The 16,375-nt window shown below is 47.1% G+C and overlaps 1 protein-coding gene across 9 annotated transcripts in view; it reads left to right on the top strand.

The window, feature by feature from the left end:
- POC1A (POC1 centriolar protein A) overlaps positions 1-16,375 on the top strand; it is a 117,768-nt gene that overhangs the window by 55,630 nt on the left and 45,763 nt on the right. For all 9 annotated transcript variants that reach the window (XM_045022546.1, XM_045022551.1, XM_045022548.1 and 6 more), the window contains 2 exons: positions 3,015-3,083; positions 15,761-15,859. In XM_045022546.1, coding sequence (XP_044878481.1) covers positions 3,015-3,083; positions 15,761-15,859 — 168 coding nt within the window. The remainder of the gene's footprint in view (positions 1-3,014; positions 3,084-15,760; positions 15,860-16,375) is intronic.

Here is a 16,375-nt window from a genome sequence, read left to right as displayed (position 1 = left end):
GCTTGCTTGCTTTAACCTGTAAATAGCTCTCCTTTCTTTTTCCTAGTTAATAAACCTTTAGTTAACTTAGTACAGGATTGACTATAAACGTTGTCTTTGGTGTGAGATCTAAGATACAAATTGATCTGAGGTAAGTGACTGGTCTCTTGGGACTAGGAGTAGCCTGAATATTTTGTGATCTTTGGTGTAAGTGACCATTTATCACATAGTCCAGCTTTCATGGGTTGCAAGATAGACTGGAGTGTCCAAGGGGACTGTCCATTATAAGACTATTATAGTACTTTGGGAGTTTACATTTGTTACTGGGTTGGTGAAATCTAATTCTAAAACATACAAGCAATTTGGAGTGTCTGCCCAGCTTTTTGACAGTCTGCGCTGAGCTTGGTGCACTCGATTGTGAGCCACTCCAGGCAGTGTGACACACATCTTACCATTTTCCACTATTCGGGCTCTCATCTCATCATTGAAGGACTGAATGACAGAAATGAACATTGCAGGGCAGCCAGCGAGAAGCAAAAGTCACCAGAGTCCCTCATGATTTACAGAAGCTTTAGTGAAGTTGACGACCACCATAAAAAGATCACGTTTTTGCTCCAAATGGATGGAAAGTTTTTTAGTTTATTTCTCAGTCATGCTTCCAACATTTCCAAGAAAGCAATTAATGCTCTTCCACAATGCCCATTACAAGTAAAGCTTGCACTAGTCCCCTATTTTATGAGACAATAACAACAATCAAGCAGCGATGTCACAAGGGAAAGCACCTGCACCAGATGGCAGTCCAGCAGAGCTCTGTAAGCAGAGTGACTACCATACTGCAAGGCATCTTATATGGCTCTTCCGCATTATCTGGGAGCAAGAATCAGTGCCACAGGACTTCAAGGATGCCGACGTTGTCTACTTTTATAAACATAATGGTGATAGGGCAAACTGCGGTAATCATTGTGCATTTCCCAACATCATGTTGGGGCGGGGGTGGGGGGGAGAGGAATTCTTGCACAACTCGTAACGGGTAGACTTAACACAGTCTGGATCTCAGTGTGGATTTTGGTCTGGTCAGGGCACTGTAGACATGAGATTTGTACTTAAAGCAAAAAGTCCCGCTTTCTTTAATGGTTACACTTAGTTTCCAAGTTTGACACAGTGACTCTTTTCTGTGTAGCTCTTTTAGTATAATATTTACTGACTTCTGCAGAGGAAACTGATTTTGGAAATGCTCCCTTGTTGAAATGTTGCTATGTTCCTCAGGCTTCTGTGGGTTCCTCTAACTAACCACTGTCCCGGACTACTTAGATGTCATGAGAGCGATTTTCTGACACAGGCTGCTGTTGCACTTTTAAAATGAAACACAAGTTATTGCCTCGATTTTGAATATTGACCTGAACTATGCAAATATTAGCTGAGGGGGCTGCTCAGATTTATCAGCTGCAGCTCTTTTCTGACACTGCCTGCCAGCCTGCCTCCCTTCTTTTTGCTCTGCTCAGCACAAAGCACCTTGGGAGGCAGGCTGGGTAGTGGGGATAGGAGAAGTGGGCTCCAAAGGAGAGATGAAGCTCTGCATGAGTGGGACTTTGGGGATGTTTGTGGCATGGCGGATTGACTGGGGTTTTGGGGTCACATAGGGCTTCTGCAATGAAGTGTGGGGGAGGAGTGCAGGGAGATCCTGGTGATTCAGCACAGAGACATTAGCACACCAAGGTCGTGCTGTAGTACTAGTAAATTGGTACATTGGTGAATTGTGGTAGCAGCATTGGATACTCTTCACCTGCTGACAACTTGGCAGAGAAGCACTGGGCTATCCCCACCTCAAGCTGCATGCACAGTCCTAATCATCCATCCTTTCTCCATCCCATCCACACTGGTCCCCTCTGCCTCCTCCCTCATGCCAGCTACAGCTACACATTTATAGCAGGGAGTGAAGAAATGCAGTAACATAGCATGGGATTACATTTAAGAGGGACAGATCAGTTGAGACATGTCCATTTTGCATTAACAGGTTTCTCTGTCTTGTTTAAAAAAATACTGATAAAAAGATAATTGGATTAATGTTCTGGTATGCTCTGTGTGATTCACTGATCTGAGCAGATGAGGGCTACAATCCCAGTATTACCAGTTCTCACAATATTTGATGTCTCTGAAAGCACCAGCTCCTGCAGATACATGATTGTGTGAATCTCAACTTGGTGGGTGTGTTATTTAAAACATCTAGTTCTTGTAGTTGGGGAGGAGAAGCTTGAAAATGTGACTTCTAAAGGCTCAGAAAAAAATGGAGTCCCAAATAGTTAGATATGCTTTTTCAAAGTCAGTTTTAAAAGTTAATCATTATTTCTTTTTGTGGGGTGGAGGTGCTGATTCATAACTTTTGAATGTTTGGGGTTGCATTACTGTCAGTCTTTTACCTCTTGAAAACAGGGCCGCCCAGACCCCCCATGAGAGTTTTTCGGGGCCCCTGGAGCAGGGTCCTTCACTCGCTCCCGGGGCCCCGGAAACTCTTGCTTCTTCCACTCCTAAAATCTGAATTTTAAAATCACTTAAACATTATTTTGAATGTACAGAGAAGGTACAAAGGGTGGGTTACTCTTTAAAAGATGAGGAGTGATGTTTATTAAGTGTCTAGAAGGCAGATTTTAGGGGCATTTAGGTGCCTGAAGATGCAGATAAGTGCCTAGTGGGATTTTCAGAAGCAGTCTCTTTGGGTACCTAAATACCATTTGAAAATCTGGCTCAAACTGGTTTAAGTACTTTTGAAAATTTTACACATGGTCCTTAATTGCTTCTCACTAAAACACCTACTGTAGTTCTTTTTACACTTGGCTATTTGGTATTGAAGAGCTGGGTATCTTAAATTAAAAAGAGGTTACTAGAAGTTTCTCATTTAAAGTAGCACCTGCCAATCTGTATTGAGGAAGAAGTGTTTGATTTTGACTGAGTTAAAATTATACTAATACTTTTTGTCTGAAGATCTATCTTGAACCTCAACATTGTAGCTCTCATCTATAAATGTTTTTGTTTTACAGGGGCCAGCTACCTGTGTTGCCTTCTCAAGAATTGGGGACTTTTTTGCTTCTGGAGGGTCAGATGAACAGGTGTGTGATGTATCTGCCTAATCTGACATTGCTAAACTCTGTTTGCTAGATTCTTGATGTAATTGAGTGAACAGAAAATGTGTTTAATTATGTTGCAGAAAAATCAAGTGTTTGTGGAACTATGTAGTTTGGGGAGGAGGGGATAAATTAGCTTTAGCACAGATGACCTTTTTAAGATGATAGCATTTGAAATTTGGCTAAAATTGAGAAAGTTGCATGTCTAAGGTTAGGGAATGAAATATAGATGGAATATCTCCTCTGGAGCATTTGTAAGGTAAAGGGCTCTCTAAGTGTCACCCCAAGAGGTCAGTCAATATTATACCCATTCCTCATGGATAAACTGAGGCACAGTAAGGGGGGTTGTTCAAACAGTTTGAGAATACCAGAGTTTGCGGTATTACTCAAGGACCTTGGCTTGCAGGGTGAAATTCTGGCTCTATTAAAGTTTTGCTATTGCATTCAGTGGGATATCACTCTCATTTTCCTCTGACCACTTGAGAGATTGGATAGGCAGGCATGTGTGGTGGGGGTAGGTGACAGTTGTTGTTTTGCAAGTTTTCATTCTCTTATGCTCTTTGTGTTGGTCTACATTCCTTATTAATGTTCCTTTATAATAGCTTCTGATTATTTTGTTCCCTGTTGTCTATATGAGGCTTATATCAACATGTAAGCCCCATGCATCTGAATCCCTTTGAATTGGCTTGCTCTATTCCTTAGCTTGCTTTCTTCAGTGTTATGCTCTTAAGGAGAAAAAAATTCTACCCTCAACTCATGACATAGTTTATCAGCACTGCTAGGAAATGGCACATGTATTTTTGTAAAGGTTACTTTACTAGTTAAATAAGATTTTTTTTTTCTTTTTAGCCTTTAGACAGCATCTTTTGAGGCACTGGTCTGATTACTCCCCCGTCCCCCCCTTTTTCTTGCATTGTTAAATAATAAGAGTAATTGTATTAAGGTTTTACTTGTAGTTTTGCTTTTGAAATAATTACCTAACTCTGTGTGTTTATAAAGAGATTAATAGAAATAGCAAGCTGGCTGTATTGTGGCTTTTCTGCTAATATTGACTTTTTTCCTGAAGAAACTGGGATAGTGTTGAAAGCTGTAGTAACGATACACTTCAAAAATAGTTACCATATAAAAAGATGCCTGTAAGTGACTTTTTTAACACATCTCAATTTCCAATTTAAAGTAATATGAAGAAAGTGGACACTATTAGCTATTTTTCTCTCCATTACATAACTGGATGACTTGTGTGGTAACCTGGATATGTGGTGGTTTTTCCCCTTTAATTGTAAGTTACAAAGGTTTCTTGGATTCCTTTATTTGATTTTGAATTTGTATATTTTTTTCATATGAGGCAATCTCTGTTGTATCTGGCAGCTAGACCTTTTTTTCTCAGAGATGACATTTCTCATGTTTAGAAATATCTCTTGCTACTGGTAAGCTGGGAAACTGAATTATGACACTTGATCTTTTCTTTTTTCCAAAAGGTCCTACTCATCTAGCTTTTGTGGTAGCAAGTTCCTTTATAACTTCCAGTTTTATACCTTTTTGAAAAATCCTCCCTTCTGGCTGTAATTTTCTGTACTTAATATCAGCAAAAAGGTGATTTTGTGAAAGTGTATGTGCATGTGCAAAACTTTAATGCAAGGAGGAAGAAATAACTCTTAAACTGTGTATATATTTAAAGTCTTCTGCACACGTCTGTTATGTGTTCAGTAAAATTTTCCTCTAAGGTTAGAATTAAAATGCTATTTATGGAAGTTAAATACATAATAAGAACATGAGTGGCCGTACCGGGTCAGACCAAAGGTCCATCTAGCCCAGTATCTGTCTATCGACAGTGGCCAATGCCAGGTGCCCCAGAGGGAGTGAATCTAACAGGCAATGATCAAGTGATCTCTCTCCTGCCATCCATCTCCATTCTCTGACCAACAGAGGCTAGGGACACCATTCTTACCCATCCTAGCTAATAGCCATTTATGGACTTAGCCACCATGAATTTATCCAGTCCCCTTTTAAACATTGTTATAGTCCTAGCCTTCACAACCTCCTCAGGTAAGGAGTTCCACAGGTTGACTGTGCGCTGTGTGAAGAAGAACTTCCTTTTATTTGTGTTAAACCTGCTGCCTATTAATTTCATTTGGTGACCCCTAGTTCTTGTATTATGGGAATAAGTAAATAACTTTTCCTTATCCACTTTCTCAACATCACTCATGATTTTATATACCTCTATGATATCCCCCCTTAGTCTTCTCTTTTCCAAGCTGAAGAGTCCTAGCCTCTTTAATCTTTCCTCGTATGGGACCCTCTCTAAACCCCTAATAATTTTAGTTGCCCTTTTCTGAACCTTTTCTAGTGCTAGAATATCTTTTTTGAGGTGAGGAGACCACATCTGTACACAGTATTCGAGATGTGGGCGTACCATGGATTTATATAAGGGCAATAATATATTCTCAGTCTTATTTTCTATCCCCTTTTTAATGATTCCTAACATCCTGTTTGCTTTTTTGACCGCCTCTGCACACTGCGTGGACATCTTCAGAGAACTATCCACAATGACTCCAAGATCTTTTTCCTGACTTGTTGTAGCTAAATTAGCCCCCATCATGTTGTATGTATAGTTGGGGTTATTTTTTCCAATATGCATTACTTTACATTTATCCACATTAAATTTCATTTGCCATTTTGTTGCCCAGTCACTTAGTTTTGTGAGATCTTTTTGAAGTTCTTCTTCGAGTGATTGCTCCTATGCATTCCAGTTAGGTGTGCGCGCCACGCGTGCACGGCTCTTCGGAACATTTTTACCCTAGCAACACCGGCGGGCCGGCTGGGCACCCCCTGGAGTGGCGCCGCTATAGCGCTAGATATATACCCCAGCCGGCCCTTCCGCTCCTCAGTTCCTTCTTCCCGCCCGTGACGGCCAGTTGGAACTGTGGAGTGCTCGTTTGTCCTCCACTTCCCTAGCTCACCTTGGTTCTAGTTTTGTAGTTAGTGTATATAGTTGTTAAAATAGTTAGTTAAGTAAGGGCAGGTCTACACTAAGGGCGGGGGTCAAACTAGGGTACGCAAATTCAGCTACGTGAATAGCGTAGCTGAATTCGAAGTACCCTAGTTCGAACTACTCACCTGTCCAGACGCCGCAGAATCGAAGTCCGCGGCTCCAAGGTCGACTCCGCCACCTCCTTTTGCAGTGGTGGAGTACCGGAGTCGACCGCGGCGCTTCCGGAGTTCGAACTATCGCTTCCAGATTAGACGCGATAGTTCGAACTCTGAGAAGTCGAACTCACCGCGTCGACCCGGCTGGTAAGTGTAGACTAGCCCTAAGTTATTAAGTAGATTGAGGGGAATTAGGGGGGCTTAACCCCTCTTTTCCCGTCCGGTGCGGGAGTATGCCCAAGACACCGGGATTTAAGCCCTGTGCGGCTTGCCAGCGGCACATGCCGATTGGGGACCCTCACGACTCCTGCCTGCGTTGTCTTGGTGAGGCCCATCGACCAGATAAGTGCCCTATTTGCAGATCGTTCAAGCCTAGAATGAAAAAGGAGCGGGACATTAGATTAAGGCAGCTCCTAATGGAATCGGCGCTTACCCCTGCGGTGCCGACACCATCAGCTCCGCCGTCGTCCTCGGCACGGAGCGCTCCAGTGGTCCCCGACCGGTCCGGTACCGAGACTCTTAAGAAACAGCCAGCACCGAAGCCCCGGCACCGTTCCCTCTCACCATCCGGGAAACGGAAGCCGCAGCCCAAGTCTGGGAAGACTGCTACATCGAGGCCGCCTGTCCAGCAGCCAGTGGCGGCGCCTTCGGTACCGACCTCGACAGCGCACGGACCGTGCGCGGTACCGGCGCCAACAGGGCCGTTGAGTCCGGTACCTCCGTGCTCCCCGGTGCAAGCCGTGGTCGAGCTGCCTCTCCCGTCCACGCCCGAGACGTTCTCGACGGCGAGGGAGCTCATAGAGCTAACAGAGGCACCGAGCCTCCGGCCCCCGGCACCGCCGGTGCGGGCTGTGCAGTCAGTGGGCAAGCCGGCCATGATACGGCCTCCTTCCCCTGACAGATGGGATAGAAGGCGATCCAGGTCCTGATCCCGATCCAGGAGACGGTCACCTTCACACCGATCCAGGTCCCGGCACCGGTCACCATCCCGGTACCGCTCTCCGTCTCGGCGCCGGTCGCAGTCCCGGTACCACTCCTCATCGCGGTACCGGTCGCACTCCCGGAGGCGATCACGGTCCCGGTCTCCGGACCGTCGGCACCGAAGAAGGTCCGGATCACGACACCGCTCCCGCCGCCGTTCTCGGAGCCGCTCCTGTCGATGACGGTCGAGATCGCGGTCGACCTCCCGATACTCATGCGGTCGAAGGTCCCGCTCTTGCTCCCGGTACCGCGACGATCGGCACCGGTCCCCGGCACTGTACACGGACAGACTAGCGGCATTGACGGCGCAGTCACTGAGCGCCTCTGCCCCCCCGTGGCCTTCCCGCCAACCGTCGGTCGCCTCGCACGAGGACAGCGGTGCAGATCACCGAGCAGACCCCCAAGGACAGGACCACGGTCCTCAGCAATGGGGCTTCTGTACCCCCTGGGCTTTTCACGAGGCCCAGGGTGCTGCCCCCTCCCTCCAGCGACACAGGCCCTCCTACCACAGGGTGCCGGAAGCCACCGTCAGCAGGCCCCCTCCATCACCTCCGGTTGAGGTTCCACCGCCACCGGTACCAGCGGAACATCCCGTAGAGGCGGAGACTTCGCACCCCATGGACGAGCCACAGCCGCTAGCCATGGGTCAGGGCCATTCCTCGTCTTCCTCGCCGGATGAGGCGGTGGCGGGGTCCTCATCATCGGATCCCCCACCAATTGACTTGCGTGCCCATCAGGACCTCCTCCGTCGGGTGGCACAAGCCATCAACCTCCCGGTCGCAGAGGTCACTGAGGACGAGGAGCCAGTCACTAATGTGATTGGAGCTGAGGCCCCCATGCGAGTGGCCCTGCCCTTTATTCGGACTATTCAAAGAAATGCCACTACAATCTGGCAATCGCCTGCGTCCATCCCTCCCACTGCTCGAGGAGTGGAGCGGAAGTACTCCGTACCCCCGACCGGGTACGAGTACCTGTATACACACCCGGCCCCGGACTCCCTCGTTGTACAGTCAGTGAATGACCGGGAGAGAAATGGGCAGCCCGCGCCAGCGCCGAAGTCCAAGGACGCACGCAGGATGGACCTGTTGGGCCGAAAGGTCTATTCGGCTGGCGGCCTCCAGCTTCGGATATCAAATCAGTTGGCTCTCCTTAGCCGCTATGCCTACGACAACTTCGTGGCTCCCTCTAAGTTCATGGAGTTGATTCCCACAGCCTCCAGGCAGGAGTTCTCCGCCCTGCTAGAAGAGGGCAAGAAAGCCTCCAGGTCCTCCATCCAGGCCTCACTGGACTCTGCAGATTCCGGAGCCAGGACTTTGGCATCAGGAGTGACCATGAGGAGGATCTCCTGGCTGCAATCGTCCACCTTGCCGCCAGAGGTCCAGTATACTTTGCAAGACCTGCCCTTCGATACCAAGGGCCTATTCTCGGAGAAAACGGACTCCAGAATCCAGACCCTTAAGGATGGGCGCATTGCCATCCGCACCCTGGGCATGCACACACCTGCGACCCAGCGGAGGTCCTTCAGGCAGCAGCCCTATCGCCCATTCAATCAGTCCAGGTCGAGGCCTGATAATGGACGCAGAGGCAGACTGAACCGCTGTAGACCATTGGGCAATCGGCGTACCCAGTCCCAGGTGCCCTCCAAGGCCCCTCAAGGGCCGAAACAGGCGTTTTGATGGGACGCCCAAGGACGGCCCATCACTCTCTCCACTGGATCCTTCCCCATTATTTTTCAACCGTCTTTCCCACTTCCTCCCGGCGTGGTCCCAGATTACAACGGACAACTGGGTGCTACGCATGGTAGAGTCCGGTTACCGCCTTCAGTTTGTTTCGCACCCACCCACCCCGTCCCTCTTCAGGGACCCCTCTCACGAGCAAGTCCTATTACAAGAGGTCGAGTCTCTGCTGAGCTTGGGTGCCATAGAGGAGGTGCCGAGCGATATGCGAGGCAGGGGATTTTATTCCCGATATTTCTTAATCCCCAAGGCGAAGGGAGGTCTACGACCCATACTCGATCTCCGAGAGCTCAACAAATACCTTGTCAAGCTCAAGTTTCGCATGGTGACCCTGGGGACTATCATTCCCTCCCTGGATCCGGGAGACTGTTTTGCCGCCCTCGACATGAAGGACGCATATTTTCATGTCGCGATTTACCCTCCTCATCGACGCTACCTGCGTTTCGTTGTCAACAGTACGCACTACCAGTTCGCAGTGCTACCCTTCGGCCTCTCCACAGCGCCGAGAGTATTCACCAAGTGTATGGCAGTGGTTGCTGCGGCCCTCCGCCGTCGTCGGATACATGTCTACCCGTATCTCGACGATTGGCTAGTCCGAGGACCATCCCGCCAACTGGTGGCGTCCCACATGACCACGATCCTAGCCCTGTTTCAGCGCCTAGGACTTATGATAAATGCCGAGAAGTCGATGTTGACTCCATCGCAAAGAGTGGAGTTCATCGGTGCGGTCCTGGATTCCAATTTGGCCAGGGCCTGCCTGCCCCAACCTCGGCATCAGTCTCTGGTCTCCCTAGTTCGGGGCCTACAATCCTTTCCATGGACAACGGTGCGTTCCTGCCTCCGCCTTCTGGGCCACATGGCTTCGTGCACGTTCGTCACTCCGTACGCGAGGTTGCACCTTCGCCCGTTTCAAATTTGGCTTGCGTCAGTGTACCGGCCCCACCGCGACTCCATCGATTTGGTAGTCACGCCCACGAAGCCGACCCTCGCTTCGCTCACCTGGTGGCTGGACCCAGAAGTCGTGTGTGCCGGAGTCTCTTTCCGCCCTCCTCAACCATCCGTCACTCTGACCACGGATGCTTCAGAGCTAGGGTGGGGGGCGCACCTAGCCGACCTGCACACCCAAGGTCTTTGGTCGCCCCGAGAGCTCTCCTTACATATCAATGTCAGGGAGCTGCAGGCGATTCGCCTCGCGTGTCAAGCCTTCCGCCCCCGTCTCCAAGGGCGTTGTGTCACGGTGTTGACGGACAACACAACGGCGATGTTTTATGTCAACAAGCAGGGTGGGGCCCGATCTTCCCCGCTTTGCACGGAAGCGATGCTCCTGTGGGACTTCTGCATAACCCACTCGATTCACCTGGTAGCGTCCTATCTTCCAGGGGTGCAGAACACGCTGGCAGACCATCTCAGCAGGTCGTTCCTTTCCTACGAGTGGTCCCTCCGCCCAGATGTGGTGCACACAATTTTCCGGAGGTGGGGGTTTCCCCGGATAGACCTGTTTGCCTCCAGAGAGAACAGGAAGTGCCACCAGTTCTGTTCGTACCAGGGTCGCGCCCCGGGCTCCCTGTCGGACGCATTCCTCTGCTCCTGGACGGGTCACCTCCTATATGCCTTCCCTCCGTTTCCGCTCATACATCGGATGCTTCTCAAGCTTCGGAGGGACAGGGCCCACCTCATACTCGTCGCTCCGGCCTGGCCGAGACAGCACTGGTACACTCTGGTGCTCGAGCTCTCGGTACGAGATCCCATCCCTCTCCCCTTATGGCCGGACCTGATAACGCAGGACTTCGGTAGGCTCCGCCACCCGGACCTGCAGTCCCTCCATCTTACAGCCTGGTGCCTGAGTGGTTGACCCAAGCGGAGCGTGCTTGTTCGGTGGCGGTCCAGCGAGTCCTGCTAGAGAGCAGGAAGCCCTCCACTCGCTTGACCTACCTCTCGAAATGGAAGCGATTTGCAATCTGATGCGATCAGAGAGACCTGAATCCGTTCGTTGTCCCTATACCAACGATCCTGGACTACCTCTGGTCACTTAAGGAGCAAGGTCTCATGGTCTCATCGTTGAAAGTGCACCTAGCGGCCATATCCACCTTCAGGCCGCCCGTCGGTCACCGGTCCATCTTCTCCGATCCGACGGTTTTCCCGCTTCCTCAAAGGCCTAGATCGCTTGTTCCCGCCAGTGCGGCGTCCTACTCCGCCCTGGGATCTGAATCTGGTTTTGACCAGGCTCATGAGAGCCCCCTTTGAGCCCTTGGCCACGTGTTCGCTGCTCCATCTCTCGTGGAAAACAGCTTTCCTCGTCACCATAACCTCAGCGAGGCGAGTTTCCGAGCTCCATGCCCTGACGGCCGGTCCACCGTACACCATCTTTCATGCAGACAAGGTTCAGCTTCGGCCACACCCGGCCTTCCTCCCTAAGGTGGTGTTGGCCTTCCATTTAAACCAGGACATTTTCCTTCCTGTTTTTTTCCCGAAGTCTCATGCCTCGAGTCGGGAACAACCGCTGCACACGCTGGACGTCCGCAGGGCCCTTGCTTTCTACATACAGCGAACAAAACCCTTCCGGCGTTCGCCCCAACTGTTCGTAGCAGTTGCGGAGCGCTTGAAAGGCAAGCCGGTCTCCTCTCAGAGGATTTCCTCCTGGGTCACTGCATGTATCAGAACATGCTACGAGCTTGCTTGTGTACCAGCTAACCGTCTCACCGCTCACTCTACGAGAGCGCACGCCTCGTCTGCCGCCTTCCTGGCCCATGTCCCCATCCAGGACATCTGTAGAGCGGCCACTTGGTCTTCTGTCCACACCTTCACTTCCCACTACGCGTTGGTGCAGCAATCCAGAGACGATGCAGCCTTTGGCTCCGCAGTCTTGCACTCTGCCACGTCTCACTCCGACTCCACCGCCTAGGTAAGGCTTGGGAATCACCTAACTGGAATGCCATAGGAGCAATCACTCGAAGAAAAGATGGTTACTCACCGTTGTAACTGTTGTTCTTCGAGATGTGTTGCTCCTATCCATTCCAGACCCGCCCTCCTTCCCCACTGTCGGAGTAGCCGGCAAGAAGGAACTGAGGAGCGGACGGGCCGGCTGGGGTATATATCTAGTGCTATAGCGGCGCCAGTCCAGGGGGCGCCCAGCCGGCCCGCCGGTGTTGCTAGGGTAAAAATGTTCCGAAGAGCCGTGCACGCGCGGCGCGCACACCTAACTGGAATGGATAGGAGCAACACATCTCGAAGAACAACAGTTACAACGGTGAGTAACCGTCTTTTCTTCACAATCTGCTTTGGTCTTAACTATCTTGACTAGTTTAGTATCATCTGCAAACTTTGCCACCTCACTGTTTACCCCTTTCTCCAGATCATTTATGAATAAATTGAATAGGATTGGTCCTAGGACTGACCCTTGGGGAACACCACTAGTTACCCCTCTCCATTCGGAGAATTTTCCATTAATTCCAACCCTTTGTTCCCTGTCCTTTAACCAGTTCTCAATCCATGAAAGGACCTTCCCTTTTATCCCATGACAGCTTAATTTACATAAGAGCCTTTGGTGAGGGACCTTGTCAAAGGCTTTCTGGAAATCTAAGTATACTATGTCCACCGGATCCCCCTTGTCCACATGTTTGTTGACCCCTTCAAAGAACTCTAATAGATTAGTAAGACACAATTTCCCTTTACAGAAACCATGTTGACTACTGCTCAACAGTTTGTTTTTCTGTGTGTCTGACAATTTTATTCTTAACTATTGTTTCAACTAATTTGCCCGGTACCGACGTTAGACTTACCGGTCTGTAATTGCCGGGATCACCCCTAGAGCCCTTTTTAAATATTGGCGTTACATTAGCTAACTTCCAGTCATTGGGTACCGAAGCCTATTTAAAGGACAGGTTACAAACCTTAGTTAATAGTTTCGCAACTTCACATTTGAGTTCTTTCATAACTCTTGGGTGAATGCCATCTGGTCCCGGTGACTTGTTAATGTTGAGTTTATCAATTAATTCCAAAACCTCCTCTAGTGACGCTTCAATCTGTGACAGTTCCTCAGATTTGTCACCTACAAAAGCCAGCTCAGGTTTGGGAATCTCCCTAACATCCTCAGCGGTGAAGACTGAAGCAAAGAATCCATTTAGTTTCTCCGCAATGACTTTATCGTCTTTAAGCGCTCCTTTTGTATTTTGGTCGTCAAGGGGCCCCACTGGTTGTTTAGCAGGCTTCCTGCTTCTGATGTACTTAAAAAACATTTTGTTATTACCTTTAGAGTTTTTGGCTAGCTGTTCTTCAAACTCCTCTTTGGCTTTTCTTATTACACTCTTGCACTTAAGTTGGCAGTGTTTGTGCTCCTTTCTACTTGCCTCACTAGGATTTGACTTCCACTTTTTAAAGGAAGTCTTTTTATCTCTTACTGCTTCTTTTACATGGTTGTTAAGCCACGGTGGCTCTTTTTTAGTTCTTTTACTGTTTTTCTTAATTTGGGGTATACATTGAAGTTGGGCCTCTATTATGGTGTCTTTAAAAAGGGCCCATGCAGCTTGAAGGGATTTCACTTTAGTCACTGTACCTTTTAACTTTTGTCTAACTAACCCCCTCATTTTTGTATAGTTCCCCCTTTTGAAATTAAATGCCAGAGTGTTGGGCAGTTGAGGTGTTCTTCCCACCACAGGGATGTTGAATGCTATTGTATTATGGTCACTATTTCCAAGCGGTCCTGCTATAGTTACCTCTTGGACCAGCTCCTGCGCTCCACTCAGGATTAAATCTAGAGTTGCCTCTCCCCTTGTGGGTTCCCGTACCAGCTGCTCTATGAAGCAGTCATTTAAAGTATCGAGAAATTTTATCTCTGCATTTCGTCCTGAAGTGAAATGTTCCCATTCAATATGGGGATAATTGAAATCCCCCACTATTATTGGGTTCTTAATTTTGATAGCCTCTCTAAGTTCCCTTAGCATTTCATCATCACTATTACTGTCCTGGTCAGGTGGTCGATAATAGATCCCTAATGTTATATTTTTACTAGAGCATGAAATTTCTATCCATAGAGATTCTATGGAACATGTGGATTTGCTTAAGATTTTTACTTCATTTGAATCTACACTTTCTTTCACATATAGTGCCACTCCTCCCCCTGCACGACCTGTTCTGTCCTTCCGATATATTTTGTACACCGGAATGATTGTGTCCCATTGATTGCTCTGTCCACCAGGTTTCTGTGATGCCTATTATATCAATATCCTCCTTTATCACAAGGCACTCTAGTTCACCCATCTTATTATTTAGACTTCTGGCATTTCTGTACAAGCACTTTAAAAAACTTGTCCCTGTTTATTAGCCTGCCTTTTTCTAATGTGCCAGATTCTTTTTTATGTGACTGTTTATCATCTGATCCGGCCCTTACATTATACTCTTCAGTCCTCTGCTCTTGACTATAACCTGGAGATTCTCTATCATCAGATTCTCCCCTAAGAAAAGTCTGTGTCCGATCCACACGCTCCTCTGCAGCAGTCGGCTTTTACCCATCTCCTAGTTTAATGCCTATAGCCTGATCCTGCAAAGTTTTATACACATGCTTGACTTTATGCACTGAGTTATTCTGTGTGTAAAATTAAGCCTGGGTATAAGTCTTTTGGGGGCTTTAGGTTATACACAAAGGTGTCTTTCTATTTTGGCTACTGTTTCACAATTGCACAATAAGTTTCTGTAACTATGGAAGTATAATGTGAAATACGATTAATATTTCTAAAAACATGGAAATAAAACTGTAAACAGTTTTTTACACCACAAATACTTTTGGTATTTAATTAGTAGCTAAAATAAACTCCACAAATGTTAAACCCACAGATATTTAAATGTCCTTTTATTTGTTGACTAGCTTAAAATATTTTAAACACGTACCAACTTAAATGGGAATTCACTGTCTTAAGGAATTCCCTTCCCTCCTCCCTGTTCATTTTCATATGTTCAAATGGTCAGTTTATGAAGAGAAGCCAGATTTTTTTGTCTTGGCACTCTCCAAAAGTACTTATGGTGGATAAGTAAGTAATTATGGAGAGAAGTTGCTTGTTGTTAAGATTCATTTTTGGTAGATAGTATGTTTCCATAGGTCTCATTTTACTTTGCCAACTAAGCCCTCTTCTCCTGAGTGCTAATCCATAGGTAAAAAAGTAAGTACTGGTAGTCAAGTCCATTCCTGAAGATTAGTATAATGTAAAATTATAACTTCTTATTGGATTTCTTAGTAGTATTCAAACATTTTTAGTATTACCTAGTTAGCAGTCTAGTTCCAGGGGATACTTGACCAAAGGGAGGTCAGAAAAGGTCATTATCTTTTGAGAACTCAAATGATGGGCTTGTCCACACAAACAATTTTGCAGTTTGCTGGGTGTGACTTTACTTCTTACTAGCCTTTTGTGGACTGACTGAACATGTGGATGTTGTTAATGCATGTTAACACGCTTTGATCTAATCCCATTTCATTGAGGAGTAGATCAAAGCACATTAACATATTGTTAATGTGCATCAGTAGGGTCCAGACAGGCTAGTCCATGGCAGACTAGTTGTGGGATAGATTCATGCCCCATCTTGCAGCAAACTAAATGTTTATGTAGATAAGCCCTATATAACTTCTCTATTGAATACAATCTTTCTGATTTTGCCAAAGCTTATTATATTGCTCTTTGCTGGCAAAGCTTTCCTCTCAGAACGCTGGGTGTGCTGACACTTTTCCAGACTGCCAGCAAAATGAATGTATATATGTAAATTGAGGTTTTTAAAAGGATTAATTTTAGCCAGCTGGTTTTTATTCTGCAGGTGATGGTATGGAAAACTAACTTTGATGCTGCTGATTATGGAGATGTATTGAAAACTCAGAAGTATGCCACTAATGTAACAGGAACTCTTCACAATCTGGTAGGTCAGACCATATTACATTTAACACTGATGATTATTGTTGATGTTTTGACTTCCCTAGTTTACCACCTATATAATATATTTGAGAGGAGACACTAGATTTTCTTTGAAGCTTTGCAGGAAGAGCTATCTTCTCTCTTCCCTATCAGCTAATCTCCCTGTTTCAAGTCATTACCAAGTGAAGCTAAATTCTAATCAAGTGCCTAACAATAGCTCTTGAAATCTGTGTGAGCACCACTCACTGATATTCTTTCTAACACTTTTTTAGCTTTTGCGTATATTGTGAGCCAGCTATTTCCCTTTTCAATGAAAAACTCAGAGGATATTTGATTAGCATTACCTACCCTTATGAGGTGTCTGGCTGCATTTCAGGCTGCAAAGTCATCTTGTTCTCCAGCATAAACTTAAGTTGCAGAAAGTCTGTTTTATTGATGAGGCTGGTATTGTTTCTGATTACCCCATAAAAAGTGCAATTAAAGAACTGGATAAATAATATGGCCTTAGCGAGAGGGCAAT

This window comes from Mauremys mutica, chromosome 7, assembly GCF_020497125.1.
Source record: "Mauremys mutica isolate MM-2020 ecotype Southern chromosome 7, ASM2049712v1, whole genome shotgun sequence".
Classification (NCBI taxonomy): Eukaryota; Metazoa; Chordata; order Testudines; family Geoemydidae; genus Mauremys; species Mauremys mutica.
The sequence above is the reverse complement of the archived record's forward strand: the minus strand, read 5'-3'. Positions and strand labels throughout refer to the sequence as shown.